The sequence below is a fragment of the Miscanthus floridulus genome, chromosome 11 (genome assembly GCF_019320115.1).
Source record: "Miscanthus floridulus cultivar M001 chromosome 11, ASM1932011v1, whole genome shotgun sequence".
Classification (NCBI taxonomy): Eukaryota; Viridiplantae; Streptophyta; class Magnoliopsida; order Poales; family Poaceae; genus Miscanthus; species Miscanthus floridulus.
Window position 1 is genome coordinate 9,465,582 of NC_089590.1, and position 19,202 is coordinate 9,484,783.

Below are 19,202 nucleotides of genomic sequence, written 5' to 3' on the forward strand. Positions count from 1 at the left end.
CCCAATGTGGTGGAATATAGAGGAAGGACAGGGCTATCACCACCTGCCAACTACTAGAATCTATTTGGAGATCTAGCCATACCTACAGGCAAGATATTGTCTAAGCACCATGCTTTATCTATAAAACTCGTTGCTTCAATCGGAGCTCTAGTGAAATAAGATCGAAGCTCCCTAACCAAATGGTAGAACAAGTACTAATGATGAATGAACTAAACACTAAGATAACTATGATGCTATTGCCAGAGAAAAAGCACCTAGGCTCACTAATGATAAACAAGAGCAAGACAGGACTTGAACTAAGCATAGCTATATTACTAAATAAAGTACTTGACAAAGTAAAGTACTAAATAAAGTAAATGCTAAATAAAAGATTACAAAGGAGCTATACTAGACCAGAAGACTCTTCCGAACTCCGAGGCGAGCTCCACTCTACTCTATCACTACTAGCTAGCTACTACTTCTAAGCTACTACTCTTGAGAGATTGGAATACATGAGTGATGATCTCCACCGAGCACCACTACCCCTTTTATAGTGTGTAGAGGGTAGGGGGGTACTTGTAGGCAGCAATGTGGTGGTGTAGACGTAGGGGGCATCGGCTGACCATCCACTGCACCGCCTTTGCATGCAATGGCAATGGATGGCCTTAGGGTGGCGGTTGCATGCGGGTAGGTTGGTTGCTTTGGTAGGTAAGGCGCTAAGAAGGTTGGTTTGGCTCCTCCAAGTGGATGACTAATGGGTCCATGGATCCAAGGCAGCTCAACTTCCACCTTTGGATCAAACCGACATGGATCAACACTGGTGAGGCAGTGTGGAGTCCTTCCCATGGATCAGTGATGTGGCAAGGGGGTGGGGCCATTAGGCGACGCCACCTAGCGTCGGCCAACATGGCCCTATGGTTCCACAACCCCCTACCATGTCCACTTGCCTTCTATGCTTGTCTTTTGTCCATTTTTGTGAAATTTCCTACATACAAATAATTATTCCAAGTACAAGTGGAACTAGGTAAATTATAAACATAAAATGGTACTTGTGATGTTGTTTTACTTTGGTTTTGGGTGGAATGTTGATGGTCAAAATGGGTGTAAGTGACCATCAACATACGATCTGACAGTGGGCCTAGACACCTAGAATACGTGAAAAAGGGCAAGGATCAGGTAGAGGAAGAATTATAATGGAAAGTTTCAAAATAGGTGAATTGTAATGGCAGATCTCCAAAGTTGAAGATTGTAATGGCAAGCCCTTTTCAATATGCTATTCAGGTCTAGCCTTTTCCCTCCCAAGTCTAGCATCCACCTTGGTTGTTATCTTCTTCACTCGTGATGCACCATGATGTGTCTCCATCGAGTCAACAGTTGAGGTTGCTTATCATCATCCACCAAGCACCTCTGCCCACCTGCCAGCTGCCACACCACCACCTCGCCATAGCCTAGTAGGCCTCCATGCCTCCACCTAGCAGGCCTCCATGCCTCCACCTTGCCTTTGCCTTATCCATCACTATGCCTCCCCTCGCTGGCTGCTGCACCTCCGCATTCGCCTCCCTCTTCCCCTCGTTCCTCCCTCCAACACTAGCGCTGCCACACTCTCCACCCCCACACATGTTGGATGATCTTGCTTGTGTGAGCACCAGCTATTGTAGGTGGGTGTAGGGTCAAGATGGCAGACTAGGAGGTGAATAGTACTTTCTAAAGATAATCATGCAGGCTAACATAAACAGATGTGGAGTTAAACTAATCAGTGTAGCCAAGACTACACCCCTATATCTATATCACACGCACCGTATAAAAGATCCTGGATGAAGAAACTAAGGTGCTAAGCTAGTCAGAGCTCACCTAAACAATTCTTGTTAGCAAGGTCACACTATGCAACTAGTCAACTAAACACATCGGGAGCTGCTACACATGCTAGTAAGCAAAGTGCACAAAGCATAAGCACAACTAGCAATACACTAGCACTACTCACTAGAGGCTACACAAGCACAACTAGAGATCAACAACTACAAATCTACACAAGCTTAAGTAGTTACACAAAGAGCAACAACACAAGCACAATATGTGAACAAGTAAATACAAGCTTGTGTTGGGGAATTGCAAACCAATGGGAAGATGTTGACACAATTATTTTTATCCTGAGGCTCGATGGTTTGCCAACCACTTCATCCCCATTGAGGTGAGCCCAAGGTTGCCTCTGATCCTCTTGCTAGTGGCGAGCACATAGCTCACTCATTCCACAAAAGGGAGTGCTCACACAAGAGCTCTAGCACTTTTATCTAGTCGGACCACTTTATGCTCTTCACAACTCGCTTCTACTAGAGTTGCTCTTTGCGATCTCCCATGGTGCGAGCACATACAACACCCCTCACAAGAGCCAATCGATTGAAGGCGGCAACAATCACCAAGAACCCCTCAATGATCCTCTTCAAGCACCAAGACGGCTAGGTGATGGCAATCACCAAGAGTAAGAAGAAATCTCAAGTTACAAAGACTATCTCATGCCACCACATGCAAGCTCTCAAATGTAACACAATAGAAGCTCCCAATCTCTCACAAGTTTGAGAACTAAGTCAAGAGAGGAGATGGGATAGATTTCTCAGATTGGGGGAAGATTGAGCTTAACAAATATGCAGCCCCTTGCTCTATCTCTCAAGAGAGGAACAAGAGTGTCTTAAATCCACTCTCCCAAGCCTCTGCCAACCATTGCTTCACAAAAGGCTCCCTCACCACAATTTTAGGGGTGGCGGCCCAAAAATTACAGAGCAGCCTCCATGCTCGCATAGCTAACAGTCGCAAACCCTAACGACGCCACTAAGATGCTACCCCAGAATTTCTGAGGCGGAGGCACGTATATTTTGGGTGTGCTCGGATATTCTGAGCCATTGTCGGAATTTCTAAGGAGCACAGTACAACACAACATGGCTTCTCCCTCTCACTCGAACTAGTCACCCTAGAATTTCTAGGGAGGAACTTTGGAAATTCCGATTGAGGCTTCTATAGCCAACAGAGCAATCACGTCAAATATTTCCTCAAAATTTCTAATCAGCTCAAAAATTCAGAGCATAGGAAAAATAGGCTGAGCCACCTCAAACACTTTGAAATTTCACCCTTTTTTAAATGTGCCAACTCTCTAAGTGTTCCAACAACTTGTGCACGTGAGTTAGCCTTTCACAAAAAATTTTAAAGGGTTTTCTCTTGCATCTCACCACGTCACTAAGCACAATGCAAATGCACATTAAACTTACACATGGCGGCACTAGAAAACCATTGCAACTAAAAGATTTCCCGGCTTTATAGTATGACTATGTATCCTAAACCCAGTCAGGCACTTCTCTACTAAACCATTGACCAGTGAACTGAAATGCTCTGCAAATATACATTTGCCTTCTGCATTCCATTTCATATCCGTCATTAGTGATGCCACACAAGCATCCAACCTCCATCAAGCCACTTGTAATCAACACAAGTCTTCCATGGCTTGATACCTTGTAGATGATATGATCTACTTCATGTCATCACATGTCATTATTGGTTCGCTGATGGCAACTTCATTTGCTCTTCACTATTGCACCCGGTCCATCGGTGCCTAGTCCTTGCTCTAGCTTCACCGTCAGGCGGTCCATCGCACCTGAGCCTCTGACTTGCCTTTCACACTAGCAACCTAGTCCTTCATAGCCAAGCCGTGTCTCTTGATCTTCTCCACCAAGCCACATGACATCATGCCATGTCTCATATGCAATGAGCTCATCCAAAACACCAGTTGAACACTTGCAACATAACCATGCCATCTCTCAACCATGGCTTTAAGGGTTGCTCACACTAGTGTACCTGTGGACTAATCACCTGTGTGTCTCCACATCAAACACATATAGTCAACCTAGGTTGTTACTTAATTACTAAAATGAAACTTCAAAGATCTTTCCTATGCATGAGTTTCCTCAGGCCAGAACGCACCATGGCACAAACTCGCCTATGCGCATTGGCTAGGAAGATCTCGCTAGCGCATCTCTTATGGAAAATGAGACTGGCCTCACTTGCGGTGATGGTCAATGCATGTGATCCATAGTTTTCCCTTATCGTGCTAGCCGTCAAGCTCACACCTTTGCATGGCCAGAGTCCAAGATTGTCTTGTAGTGGCAATGGTGGCCTAAACCCATGCTCGCAACCAGGCTAAGCTCCAAGTCGCACCATTGCCTAGCTTGCATCCACCCTAGAGAGAGAGATGGGGAGATCCACTACTACAAATAGAATTTTAGGAGACAAGCCTCCTGATTAATAGAGGTGGGCATTTTGTGGTGCTTCCTCTATAAATGGTCTGGAGGCTCTAGACAAAACGCTCGCCTTTGTTAACCAATTTTTGGAGGAAGGCATTTTAAAGTGACCACCTTTGTTAATCGACTATTAATAGAGAGGGGCATCCTAATGTGTCTGCCTTTGTTAATCAATTAGCTGAGACAATTATCATAAGATGCTCGTGTTTGAAAATGAATATTTACAGATGCGGGCATTCTAAGAGTCGCTCTATAAATTGATTAACAGAGTCGACCATTTTAAGAGCACGTCTCTCGAAATAGTTGTCTAAAAAACCATAACTTTTCACATGAACTTTGACAAAAAGGCAAACTTTATACAAAATTTATAGATCTCGATATGATCTACAACTTTGTAGTTGACAAATTTTTTATTTGAATTTGTTTACAATCCCAAAAAATTGTTTTTAGCTCCAAAATTTTGAAATCTAAAATTTATTAATTCAAATAACATTGGATGTTGACATGATGTATAACAAAGTTGAAGTTGTCAATGCAATCTACAACTTTGCAGTTGACAAAGTTTATTATTTGAAGACATTTTTTGAAATTATTCATTTCAAAATTCATGGATTTTGATATTCATTTTTTGGAAATTCAAACTATCTCGGATGGAGATATAGACACCCATTATTAAAATTGTAGTGCTCGACAAGATCTAAAACAATACAGTTAAAAATATTTAATAGCTGAAATATTCAACACAAGATTAAAAAATACTGATACAAAACAATAGCATCCAACATTCTACATAAAGTGATTATAAAGGCCCCTAGTTGGGTTTCGGTGATTAATGACTATACGAGATTACTGTGACTAACGTGTGTTTTGCAGATGCAATTAAGTTTGGTCATGGTAATGACAATTGATTGGGCAATCATGGTTGTCATGCCCCTATGATGGAAATCATTTTGGTTTCCAAAGGATGGATGATAAGGTTAAGGATAGACTAGTTCTAAGTGTCGTTTGGTATTGTGGAGACACTTAGAGTAGTTTAGGACTTTGTTTTTCATTTGGCCATACTATTAAGGGAGTATGGTTGGGTAGCTTGACCTAGGTGAGTCTAGTGGGTTAGGTGTGGTGCACACTTATCAAATCTAGCACTAGGTAGCTCCTACATAGCCCTTAGATTAATTGGAGCGAACTTCATTCACATATGATTGAGAGTTGGAAGTGAATGAAGGGTCAAATGTTGATCGGATGCTAGCGTAGAGTCCGATCAGTTTATTTGATCTAGGTGAAGCCGTCTGGATGCGACCGGACACTAAGTGAAATGTGACTAGACGCTGGGTGCTAGAGCCCGGTCAGCTCCAATAAGGTCCTAGAGAGGGAGAATCCTGATCGGATGTGTCTGGTCAGTGCTAACCGGACGCTGGTCAGGTTCCGGCTACTGACTGGACGCTGAGCAGCAAAGTGACCGGACGCTAGGTGCCAGACTCCGATCAACATCAGTAAGGTTCTAGAGGGCAGTTTTTGTGACTGGACGCGTCCAGTCAGGGCTGGCCTAACGCTGGTCAGAGTTCGATCACAACTTAACTGCTTGGTTGTAGGAAGAACTGACCAGAGCATCCGATCACCTTGACCGGAGCATCCGGTCACCCCGCAGTGGCACATAACGGTTTCTTTTGAATGAGGGGTTATAAATACTTCCTCTATTCACTCAAGGGATTACTTTTGCTTATTCCAACAGCTGAGAAACACCTTTGAGAGTGCCAAGAAGAGAAAGATCCTAGTGAGGTGATTGAGATTTGAGAATCCAAGGGAGAGGCCTCATTAGTGAAAGCAAGAGTAGCAAAGTGTGCATCCACCCTTCACATTAGGCTTGTCCTAGTCAAGTGAGAGTTCGTGCTTGTTACTCTTGGTGATCGCCATCACCAAGACAGCTTGGTGGTGATTGGGAGCTTGGTGATCATCCGGCAGAGCTTGTGGATGACCCAACTCAAGTTGTGAGCGGTTGTGGTTGATTCACCGCGACAGAGTATCGAAGAATCAACCCGTAGATAGCACTTGATCCTTGCACGGATCAAGGGGGAGCTACACCCTTGCGCAGGTGCTCCAATGAGGACTAGTGGGGAGTGGTGACTCTCTAATACCTTGGCAAAACATCGCCGTGTTCCTCCTCTCTTTGTTTTAAGAATTTACTTTGAGCAATTCAATTCTTGTCTTTACATTCATAGAATTTCCATGTTAGAGTAGGATTAGAACATAGGTTGCTAAACTTTTATGCGGTAGAATAATAGAAACACTTTCTAGGCACAAGGGGTGAAGTGGGCTAACCATAGGGTTTAATTATTGCAAATAATTTTAGAATTAGCCCAATTCACCCCCCCTCTTGGGCATCTTGATCCTTTTAGGTGTGTATTGCAGTGGTAGAGAGAGGTTATCTATGCCGACTATCACTGTAAATGGTCATTAGCATAGACTATTTGATAGAAGTGGTCGTACTTGCTCACAATTCTATAAAAATAAAAAACCTATGTCTCCAAAAATCTTCTCTGTAGTAGCACAAACACTTGTTTTAGGAGACTCTCCTAGGGAGCTTAACAGCCCTTTGTGGATGCCCTTAGGGCCAGGGTTCAACCTCGTTTTTCCACAATGGTTGGCGGCCACCAACCTTATCTCGCGGCTGGTACTACTTCAAGATTCGCGGCGGTCAACCGTGGGTTCAACACACCTATTCCCAGCTTCCACTCTAATACTGCTGAGCTGGCACTCCCTTGCCATCTTTCCCACCTTCTATTCTCTTTCTTCTTTCCATACTTGCATTCCATTGCTTACTTCGATTCCGTTCCTTCAATTACTACTGCAGCTGACTCTCTTCCACCTTTGACACTATCTTACTTTCTCCTGCTCAAGAACGGCTATCAATACCCTCTCTTGATCAGTGTCTCCTTCCAGATCTGTCTTCTCTCTACCTCTCTCAGTTGTCTTGATCTCCCTCTCCGTCGGATGCGAAGGTCGTCTTCTCCATAAACCATGGATGGAGAAAATAATAATATACTTGAAAATGTTGTTGCTCTGCCTGAACCTTCGCCTGCAACCCTAATCTTTTCGACTCACTCGACTGCCAAGGACAGCGGTGGCTCCCCAGCAAGCACACCGCATCATTGGGTCAAATTTGCAGGTAAAATTAATTGCTCTATGTGCACATCTTCAACATTTGTTAGATCTGGGTGCTGCTACGAGTCTGTAAGCCATTTGCTCTTAGCAAGATCTGATGCTTGTGCGAGTTTTCCACTTTTTTGGCAAGGAGTGGGGTAGGTTTATACCACTTCTGAAGATGTAATGGGTTTAGTTGTTACTTATATAGTATCTAACAATTTTTTAAAACTTCTTATACTCAGGAATTTGTTCAGTATTCATTTTCATTTTATACTTCCACTTTTAGAGTTAAAAATAGATTTTGGAGGTTTTATATGTGCTTATTTTGTTGCATCTGAAGAATGCTGCTTTTGTAGGGTAGAACTGTTCATTTTAGTTCTAATGAAATTTTTTATTCAGCGTGAAATTTTTAGTTCTTATTGGTGACAGAAGTCTAATGAAATCGATTTGTAGAGGCGGTTGGTGTTATCAGCCGCCCCCTATAAATCGATTTGTTGGGGCGACTGGTAACACCAGCCGCTTCTATAAAATTGATTTGTAGGGGCGGCTGTAGTACCAGCCTGCCCTTATAATACCTGTTTGTAGGGGTGGTTCAGTCTAGAACCGCCCCTACAGTATATTTTTTAGAAAAAAAAATTTCAAATTTACAATTCAAATTCAACCTGAACACACACACACACACACACACATATATATATATATATATATATATATATATATATATATATTCAAATATGACCACAAGCACAAGAGCATTATATAAACTACCATTACAAATCCAATTCACAAGAATATATACAATCCATCATTAAATTTATCAACCAATTTAATATAAATATTAACTTAGGCAATAGAAAGAGACAACAGCAGTCAAACACACATACAAATTATCAACCAATTTAATATAAATATTAACTTAGGCAATAGAAAGAGACAACAGTAGTCAAACTTATAATCCACCTGACTAAAAATTTAATAAGAATTTGAAGGCATTTTACAAATTTCAACATTTGCAGAGCAAAGTACCATCAAGTTCTTTCATTTCTGAGAACTGTTGAGATACAGAGAATACTTGATGACACAGAAACAAATAAAAGGAAGGTTCAGAGAAGTGACAGCTGAAACCTTGCTGAATATATGTGCTTGATCTTTGTGTTGCTATCGACCTGCAAGCATAACTGAACCTGGAAAAGAGTTGTTCAAATACAATCAAATCTGAACTTCACTAGAGAACTGAAGCAACCACATAGACTACTACGTAGATGAAAATACAGTAAGAGACAGTCAGATATCCTAGGCGTTTTTTGTAAGCATCCATGTATATCTGCAATCAAAGGTTCACAATTCAAAGGGATCAAGCTTCCTGACATTATACCAACAAATCAGTTACTCATCTCACTAGTACCTTTTTGGTTGCAATTGCAAATTGAAAGAATCCAAATCTAAAAACAATCATAGAAAAGCATGCAAAGAACATGATTCATTAGGCTCCCTGAAAATTATACATCAGACACACTCATACTTGTGGGCACTATTCATAATATTATATTAAATGAAACAACAGATAAAATCTTTGTTAATTATATCTATTTAACTGATTAGATATAAATGGATCTGCTGCATGGTGATCAAAATCGAAGCCAAATCATATGGATTAGGGAGGGAGGAAGGGAGGGGAATCGACCAGCACGGAGATGGGGTTCGCGCTGCCTGAAACGACATGGAGATGACGCAAGGCAGCCGGATCCGTTGTTGTCGCCTACCCAACCTCACGCTGGTGTCGGAGGAGACGGGGGCGCTGCCACTTGGGGGATGCGCCGTTGAGGGGCAAGGGAGACGGATCCGCCTATCGTTGCCGACCTTGCCTCTATGTGCCACTGCTTGTGGCCAGGAGGTAGGGCGCTGCTTGGTGACCGGGCGTGCCGTCGCGGGCCGAGGAAGACAGAACCGCCGCCACCGTCGCAGGCCGAGGAAGGCTGATCCACCACCATCATTGCTGTCGCGGGCCAAGGAAGGCTGATGCGCCGCCGCTGTCAACCTAGCCTTGTGCGCCATCGCTTGGGGGCTGGGGAGGGAACGCCGCCGATTGGGGGCCAGGGTGTGCTGCCGCTTTTGTGAGAGAGAGATGCCCGTGAGGTTGTGGCGGCTGAGAGAAGGGCTAGGGTTAGGGTAGGCGCTTTTATGCGCCCGCTTTTGGGCCAGCCGAAAGGCCAGCGCAGCCCTGGCCCAAGTTGGCTGCACGGCTCGGGTTTCACCGCCCGTCGAAATTAATTTCTCTATCGGGGATTTAGCCGCCCCTACAAATGGACACAGCAGGGGCGGCTGGTAATAGCCGCCTCTACATACCAGACGCCCCTATAAATCGACGCATTTGTAGGGGCGACTCGTATTACCAGCCGCCCCTACAGTGTCATTTGTAGGGGCGGCTGCTGTGCTGGAGCCCGAGTACGCCATTGTAGGGGCTGCATCAATGCCAGCCGCCCCTAAAAAAACATGTTGCTACAAATTATTTTTCACGTAGTGTATAATGACTTAATATGTTAGAATAAGTTTTCTCAAATCCTATTTTTTTGGTGTGGTGTGGGGGGGGGGGGTAGGTTTAGAGTGTTAGCTAATATTTTTATGTTCATTTTGTACTGCCAATTTTGAAGGGATAAAACTACATTTTTTTGGATGTAGATGTAATTGTTTTGTTCAACGTGAATGCTGCATTTGTACTGTAGAACTGTTCATTTCTGATCTATTGAGTTTGTTTATCCAGTGTGGTATTTCCAATTGTTATTGGTGATATAGGTCTGTCGATTCTGTTATCTTTAAACTGGAATTGCTTTCAGGTAGTATGCATATTTAAGATGTAAAATTTTTAATAAAATTGTTATACTGCATCAAGTTGTGATAGGTGAGTATAGTAATTTAAGAGCACAAATAAATACAAACAAACATGGTAAACATTAACAGACCTGTTTTTTTTTTTCATTGCAACAACACAGAGCTAGCTTTACACAGTGTTTTATGCTAGGTACTTCGACGGGACCATCCTCACAAGGATACTAACTCAGGCAAGAATTCTGAAATGAAATAAATCTATATATAGTCATGTATACCTAACAGATGAAATCCTATTTTTATGTTTCAACAGGAGATGCTAGTAGGCCCCAGAAATTTAACATCAAGTACCAAATGCTAACTATGAGGGGCAATGAAGGTCATCCTCCTATATGTCAGCAATAACACTTGGAGAGATGGAGGAAATCTAGTGACTCAAAAATGAATGACGGGTAGACAGTGCATACTTTTGGGATGCAGACGATTCGAACTTTGGGATGGAGAGGATTTACACTTCCATTGTGTATGCGTGGAAGCCGGCTAAATTGAACTGTAACCAGCAGTAAGTTTGGGAAATGCAGTATTGTAAGAGCATCTCTAAGTGTTCCCCAAATCCTTGAGTTTTCTGAGTCTCCAAAAATAATTGAAAGCAACAAAGAAGGGTTTCTCCATCTGTTTCCAAAACGTAACTCCTAAAATAGTAAAAAATTGGACCCATGGGAAACGTTCCTGGCGGCGTGTGGGTTTTTGTCAGGCGAGGGAAGAGGTCCTGCACGTGCACGGGGATGCCTAGAATAGCAATGGCGCACTATCTTAATATGGCAGCGAGCGTCAACTGGAGCGCTGGTGGGGAATCTATAGCCGGAAATAGCGGAAGCTATATTTAGCTGGAGGGAAAGGAAGCGGTGGGAAGGACAGTTGACTGGCGCGCGAATCTTGAAGCAAACTTGACGGTGCGGAATAGGATAGCTAGGCGGCCGCATTGCCGTCGCCCTTTGGAGTTTTCGGGCCGGGGTTGAAGCATCTGTGTCTCTGCATTCATTGATATAGTTGCACGTAACTTTATTTGCCAACTCCCAACTAACCTCGTCCATTTTATAGTTAATTTGTATATGCTACCATTGGCATTCCCGGCCCTTTAAATACTCACTCCCACCACACCCTCACATAGTCACATTTGGATGCAGCAGAGTAGTTGCTGGCATAGAGTGAAGCGACGTCGTGCATAGAATAACTTACGTGGTGCACACCACCGTATATATGGCAGTGGCACCTGCTGCCGCTATGCTTGAGAGTGCATCATGGACGTTTAGCAATGGCGTCATCGCCGGATTGCTTCCGGTTCACGTCCTGATGCTAGTCATCCTGGGGGCCGGTTTGGCCATGCTGTGGCGCCTTCACCGGGCGCGCGAGGTGTACCTCGTGGACTATGGCTGCTTCCTGGGCGAGCCACGGCACAGGGTCCCGTTCACGATGGCCCTGGAGCACGGACGCCTGATGAACAAACTCATCGACGAGGAGAGCCTGAGCTTCATGGTCCGGCTGCACCAGAAGTCCGCAATCAGCGAGGAGACGAGCGTACCGGACTCGTTCCGCTGCATCCCGCCCGACCGCAGCATCGAGGCGTCCCGGCAGGAAGCCGAGCTGGTGATCTTCTCCGCCGTCGACAAGGCGTTGGCCAGGAGCAAGCTAAACCCCAAGGACATCGACACGGTCATCGTCGCGTTCAGCTTCACCACGGTGACGCCGGTGTTCGCCGACGTCGTGATGAACAGGTACAAGCTCCGCGACGACGTGCGGAGCGTGAACCTATCCGGGATGGGGTGCAGCGGCGTGCTCATGGTTGAAAACCGGTGCTGACCACCGAGTTCATGTGCTGACCACCGAGTTCATGATCTTGGAGCTGGCTTGCAGCCAGCCGGCTCGTTATAAGCCTACGCTCCCACAGGTCCCAGGGCCACCGGAGCTACAACATATAAGGACCTTGGACCTTCTCAACCCAAAAGACTAGCCCTGATAGGTGGGGGCTTCTCCCGCCTTATATGTTGTGCTCCCCCTACCATTGCTACATGATGTGGGACTAAACCCCAACAATCTCCCCCTTAGTCACACATCAGGATGCCCCCGCATATGTGACAGTCGATATTTTTTTATCGGGTTTAGCTTTTCTGACCATGGGTTATGATACCAATTGCTGAAAACCGGTGGTGACCACTGAGTAATTGTTGGGGTTTAGTCCCACATCGTGTAGCGATGGTGGGAGAGTACAACATATAAGGTGGGAGAAGCCCCCACTTATCAGGCTAGTCTTTTGGCTTGAGTAAGGCCCAAAGGCCTTATATTTTATAGTTTCGGTGGACCTGGGGCCTGTGGGAGCGCAGGCTCGTGGTAACGAGCTGGGCCGGCTGTAAGCCAGCTCCAAGATCATGAACTCGGTGGTCACCACCTGTTCCAACAATAAATTTTACTACGTACGGGCGCAGCCCCCTTCTGTTGCCGTTTTCATTTATATATGCATGTTCTATACATGAGCCTGAGGCTCTCCATCCTCACCACGACGCAGTCACTGCACTATACGCCCTTATCTTCGGAACGCCCGTGCGACATGCATGGTCGACGACGTCGTGGCGAGAACAAGTCAAGCAGGGAGCGGTCATGGCGCGATCCACGCATATCTCCAGATCACCCACGATATCTACGCTCTGAATACAAACATGCAACTAACTAATGCAGCTAGTAAAAGCAAATAAAACATCGACTGGATTACAAGATAACACTCATAGCTATCGGCCTCGCCAGGAACCTCTTGCGGGTGGTGCCGCCAGGGAGGCACGTCCTGGCCATAGCCACGGAGATCCTCTCGCCCATGCTCTACACCAGAACAAAACGGGAGATGCTGGTGCCCAATATAATGTAGACGATGGTCCCGATCTTCCGTCAGGTTCAAGATAAACAACGATTTGTTCGGAGAGCGACACACTGATCCGGCTTCAGATCACAAAGACCCAAACCCTGCAACCTTAGCACCACGTCTCCTCTGGTTATCAACTGTGTCATAATCTGGTTGACCTCACCAAGAAGGCTAATCCCTGCTGGGAATTGAAGAACACAAGCAAGAACAAGATAAAACGCAACTCAATTGAAGTGACAATTGCAGATGAATGATTAAGCACTCGAAGTTGGGGTCTTGCAAACCGATAACGGCGACTGTTCAATGACAGATTGATCTAAAACAAAACCCAAAATCTAATGTAGGTGGTGGCTACTGATTATATAGCCTAAGGTATGTCCAAGGATCCCTCTTCACATCCTAAAGGTGTCCCAACACGTTATAAGGCCCAACAGCCCAAAAGACGATGACGCAGCGCCATGACAGATTCTGGATGTCAACTTGTTTCGATGATTCCCATTGATTCTGACGGAATTTTGATGTGGAACCACTTCCATTGGTTTCATTATGAAACTATCTTTCCATCCATATGTGGATCATCAAAAACGGAGTTCGTATGCGACCTGGACGTCCGTTTTACTACACGCTGGTCCTGGAGCCCGAGATGGACTCGAACTCGGATTGGACTGGGCCTCTGGCTTGGCTTGGATGTCCTTGCTGGCCACCTAAGGTGGTGGCCAACGAGGAGGACGTCCAAGGCCATCTCTTAGGCATTCTCCATCTTCTTAGGGCGTGCTCCAACTTGGGCCTGGGTCCCAAGGATGTCTAACAAGCCCATGACGACAGTGTAGCTCCCGCCAGAAATATCGATAGAATATATTGGTGATTTGGAGGCCTTGCCGACATGATATTGAGATGGAACTAGATCTATTTGAAAGCTTATCAAACAAGCTTTCCATCAAGTACTCATTGACCTTGATCGCACTCCGGATGGATGAGTTATGGCCTTCCCAATGAGGCACTGTCGGGCTGCCGACGAACCGAAAGTTCAACTTTGATGAACTTTCATTATGAAACACATTTAAACCTACAATCAAATAGTGACATGTACATGTGGAACCAAGTGAATTATAACCAAAGCCACTATGCAAATATAGGAACGAGCGCACCTTATAATCATTGTTCATATCCGATGGTGCCATGTCCTCATCATCCTCCCCTTCTTGACAACAAACCGTCCTCGGTTTGAGCTTAACTGGTGGACAAGTTGTCGGTAGTAGCCAACATTGCTCCCCTTCTTAAAATTTAACCTGTTGCCTCATTACAAAACTTGGGGATTTCGACATGACAATATTATCGCTATTGGTGCCCTCTAGTTGATCATATTTTTGCACAAGGAGATTTCAGAGTTGAACAAATATAGACACGATGCACCATATACTCTCCTTTACAATTATATTTGCCAATAAAGTGACATGTACATCTAGATAACCATGGCAATCCTGCACAATTAAATTTCTCCTCCAAACTACTCAGAGCACATAGTGTCTCAAACTCAATATACCCCAAAGTATTTAGAGAAGACAATAATTTTAGTTCATCTTGTTCAGTGGCAATTGAAAGCAATTGTTTATTTTTAGCACAAGTATTTGGTTCCAAAACAAAAGAATCATTCTCATTCACTGGTTGCGGCACATTAATAATCATATCACTATCACACAACTCTTCTCTATCGCAAAGATCAGTAGAACATTCACCATGTGTCAAAGGTAAATCAATAGAAGATTTTAGTATAGAATTATTAGCATCCTTAGTGGAAAAAATCAGCACATCAAGAGAGCTCTTACCTGATACATTTACTTGTTCTTTCTCAGTCACCTTTTCCTCTTTTTGGGATACATGCTACAAAATATTAGTTCCAACAAGAGGCAAAGCTACGGATGAAAACGGTACGCATATTTTCCGACCGTATTCGAAACCGAATCCGTTTAGAGGGGTTGAGATCTGTCCGTATCCGAGTCCGGATATCCAACATCCGATACCGTATCCGTATCCGAATACTCAAATTGCATATTTATGATGTCGATATCCAATCGTATCCTATCCGACATAGTTCACACTATCCGTATTTGAATCCGAATCCGAACAGAAATATGAAAACAAATATAATATCAGTGATATCCGTCCGTATCCGATCCGTTTTCATCCCTAGGCAAAGCACTATCTCCATTTTGTAAAAATTTAGATTTAGATGACGGTATTATAACATCTGAAATAGTCCATTCTTTTCTAAAAGGCTCATTTTTTCTTCTCTCTGCTCTCATGAGATCTTCTCTTAAAATTTTAGTAGCAGTCATAGGTATAAAAGAAATTTTTCTACCATTATATCTGAGCAAATATTTATTAGTAGTTGTGTTGTGCAAAATATTATTTTCAGATATCCATGGCTTGCCTAGCAATAATTGACATGCTTGCATAGGTACTATGTCAAATTCTGCGCTGTCCTTATAAAGACCAATTGAAAACTCAATACGAGCAATTTCGGTTACCTTTATCTTATCCCAAGAATTTACCCATTGCATGTAATATGGATGTGGATGTGGCTGTGTGGTCAGACCAAGCTTCTCAACCATCTCTAAGCTTGCAAGGTTGTTGCAAGTCTCACCATCAATCATAACACGACAACGTCGTTCCTTCACAACAAAGTATGTTTGGAACAAGTTGTTGAACTGGTTTTGCTCTGCCTTCTCCATTTGAGAACTGAGCACGCGCTGTGCAAACTCTGTAGTACATGCAGGAGGTGACGGTGATGACGTTGTTGTAGCAGTGGAGGAGGAAGGTTGTGTGCATGCTCTAGTGACCGCTTTTGCAATTATTTCATCCATCCTTGTAGTCAGTCGATCTATGATGTCCTGCATTTCACACTTAAAAAGAAACTCGTTGTTTGACATTGTTAGCAATCAAAATAAATGCCCTATCAACTATTTATTGGTCAGTGGAATCACACTCTCACACGTCTTACCAAGTTCTTACAAGGTTCTTACCAACGCAAAGCAGTGGACGGTACAACCGATGGCTGGTTCGTGATACTTGTGAGGGTGTGACACTAAGATTGTAAGGGTCTTTTTCTGTACCGATCTAAAGTATATGTGGAGCTTGGGAGGCATGAAAAAGAACAAATATATATATGTGGCACACAAGTCAGTGACAGATAGCAATATTAAATAAATGTCCAGAGCACTTGTCCTAGTTGTTGGCCTATACGTGTTTCTATCACTAGTTGTGATAAACAAGAGAGGAAACAAGGATGAAAGGAAACAAGTATTAAAGGTAGCAACGGATATGAACAAGGCAAAAGATACCACAAACAATAGAGCTATTGAGTGTTCCTTATGTGCTCCTTTTCAATATCTTATATTCTCTTTTACTATTTTTTTCTTTTATTTTTTGTCCAATCTTTTTTTCTTGCTTTTGCTCTTTTGATATTTTTTTCTCAGCAAGGAGCACACAAGAATAAACCACAAAAAATTTGAGCTCAATTGAATAAAAGATGTGGCCTATAGAAAATTAGGACTGTGCTAAAAAGCATACCAAAACTTGTGGGCCCAGAAACTCAATTTTCCTAATCGAATTTCGCAAATCTAATTTTTGTGAACCCAGCAGTGCTGGGATGAAATAGATCTAAAATTTTCTGGCGTTCTCCGTAGATATAATTTTTTCCCCGTTTCGAGTTCGGATACAAAAGTTATAACTGTTTGAAGGAAGCTGCTCGAATCAGGGATTTAGTGGATCACAAGATGCAAACCGATGGTGATACGGAATAGCGGCGGGTGGAGGTATCAACACAAACTAGAAAAGAACACAATCTAAACCTAGCAACAAGACTTTGACCTAGGACACAAACTCAACAAAGCGGACTCTGAAACTGAATCATGCAAAGACTATGGCGCGGATGGTTATAGGATAGGAAACAAATATGGCATTGGACTATGGGATAAAAGTAAAAACACTCGAACTAAGGGTAAGATGTGAACTTGATGGTATACCTAAAGCTCTGATTACCACTTAATGTAGACGAGGGTCCCGATCTTCCGTCATGTTCAAGATAAACAACGATTTGTTCGGAGAGCAACACACCGATCCGGCTTCAGATCACAAAGACCCAAATCCTGCAAACTTAGGACCACATCTCCTCTGGTTATCAACCGTGTCACAATCCGGTTGACCTCACCAAGAAGGCTAATCCCTGCTACGAATCGAAGAACACAAGCAAGAACAAGATAAAACGCAACTCAATTGAAGTGACAATTGCAGATGAATGATTAAGCACTCGAAGTTGGGGTCTTGCAAACTGATAACGGCGACTGTTCAATGACAGATTAATCTAAAACAAAACCCAAAACCTAATATAGGTGGTGGCTACTGATTATATAGCCTAAGGGACATCCAAAGGATCTCTCTTCACGTCCTAAAGGTGTCCCAACACGTTACAAGGCCCAACGGCCCTAAAAGACGACTGACGCAGCGCCATGACAGATTCTAGACGTCAAATTGTTTCGATGATTCCCATTGATTCTGAATGGAATTTTGATGTGGGACCACTTCCATTGGTTTCCTTATGAAATTATTTTTCCATCCATATGTGGATCATAAAAAACGGAGTTCATATGTGACCTGGACGTCCGTTTTACTACACGCTAGGTCCTGGAGCCCGAGATGGACTCGAACTCGGATTGGACTGGGCCTCTAGCTTGGCTTGGACGTCCTTGCTGGCCTCCTAAGGTGGTGGCCAAGGAGGAGGACGTCCAAGGCCATCTCTTAGGCATTCTCCATCTTCTTGGGGCGTGCTCCAACTTGGGCCTGGGTCCCAAGGATGTCTAACAAGCCCATGACGACAGTGTAGCTCCCGCCAGAAATAGCGATAGAATATATTGGTGATTTGGAGGCCTTGCTGACGTGATATTGAGATGGAACTAGATCTATTTGAAAGCTTATCAAACAAGCTTTCCATCAAGTGCTCATTGACCTCGATCGCACTCCGGATGGATGAGTTATGGCCTTCCCAATGAGGCACTGTCGGGCTGCCGACGAACCGAAAGTTCAACTTTGATGAACTTCCATTACAAAACACATTTGAACCTACAATCAAATAGTGACATGTACATGTGGAACCAAGTGAATTATAACTAAAGCCACTATGCAAATATAGGAACAAGCGGACCTTATAATCATTATTCGTATCCGAAGGTGCCATGTCCTCATCACAATGTGCTGTTCCGCATGGGCGCGGCCGCCATGATCTTGACCAACTCGCCCGAGCGCGCCTGTTTCAGGCTCGGCCCCATCGTGCGCACACTGACTGCCACGTGGGACAGTGACTACCGGTGTGCATTCCAGGAGGAAGACGACGAGGGGATCACGGGCATCAACCTCTCCAAGGACAGTTGACCTGAGCTGCAGCGTACCACTGCTCCAACTGCTCCCACACATGAGTCCAGCACAAAAGCACCATCTATGTTGACTTTGAGGAAGCCTTCATCGGGTTTCGTCCATCTCTTTTCTTCCAATGCCGGTCATCTCCCATCTTCTGGAGTTTGGGAACTAGCTAATAGGTGCACTACTGGAGATGGCTTCTTTGCCGAGTGTCCCAGACTTTAGCCGAGTGCTTTTTATCGGGCTGCTCAGCAAAGAGGCTATTTGCCTAGTGTTAGAGAGAAAGCACTCGGCAAAGAGGTGGTTTGTCGAGTGCCGAGCACTCGGCAAACAATAACACTCGACAAAGACCAGGTTTGCCGAGTGTCGGGCACTTGGCAAACCAGAACACTCGGCAAAGGACTGCCGCCAGTTAACGGCCGGAAGCCGCCGTTAATCCTTTGCTGAGTGTCTTCTCCTGACACTCGACAAAGCGGTGATTTGCCGAGTGTTATTTTTTGACACTCGGCAAACCATATTTTTTTCACTTTTGACCTTCAAACTTTTTCTGCAGTCCTCATATAATACCTGGTACTCCATGTTCCAATGTGGTACATTTCTCGAACTTTTTCTATATTTCTTTCATTTATTTCATTTAATTGAATTTTCTT

At 44.0% G+C, this 19,202-nt stretch overlaps 1 protein-coding gene across 1 annotated transcript; it reads left to right on the plus strand.

The window, feature by feature from the left end:
- Nucleotides 1–11,419: 11,419 nt before the first annotated feature.
- On the plus strand, nucleotides 11,420–18,567 carry LOC136491624 (3-ketoacyl-CoA synthase 5-like). The gene is made up of 3 exons (XM_066487909.1): nucleotides 11,420–12,062; nucleotides 13,000–13,128; nucleotides 18,367–18,567. Exons 1-3 carry the CDS (start codon nucleotides 11,490–11,492, stop codon nucleotides 18,565–18,567), a joined length of 903 nt encoding a protein of 300 aa, XP_066344006.1. The 5' UTR covers nucleotides 11,420–11,489.
- Nucleotides 18,568–19,202: the final 635 nt, after the last annotated feature.

Bases quoted from the DNA above. Each gene is read 5' to 3' on its own strand.
- LOC136491624 (XM_066487909.1), top strand. From the start codon at position 11,490: ATGGCAGTGGCACCTGCTGCCGCTATGCTTGAGAGTGCATCATGGACG. The intron at 12,063-12,999 runs GTGCTCATGGTT...CTGGATTACAAG, and splicing joins CCGGGATGGGGTGCAGCGGC to ATAACACTCATAGCTATCGG. The intron at 13,129-18,366 runs GTGCCCAATATA...TCGTATCCGAAG, and splicing joins GAACAAAACGGGAGATGCTG to GTGCCATGTCCTCATCACAA.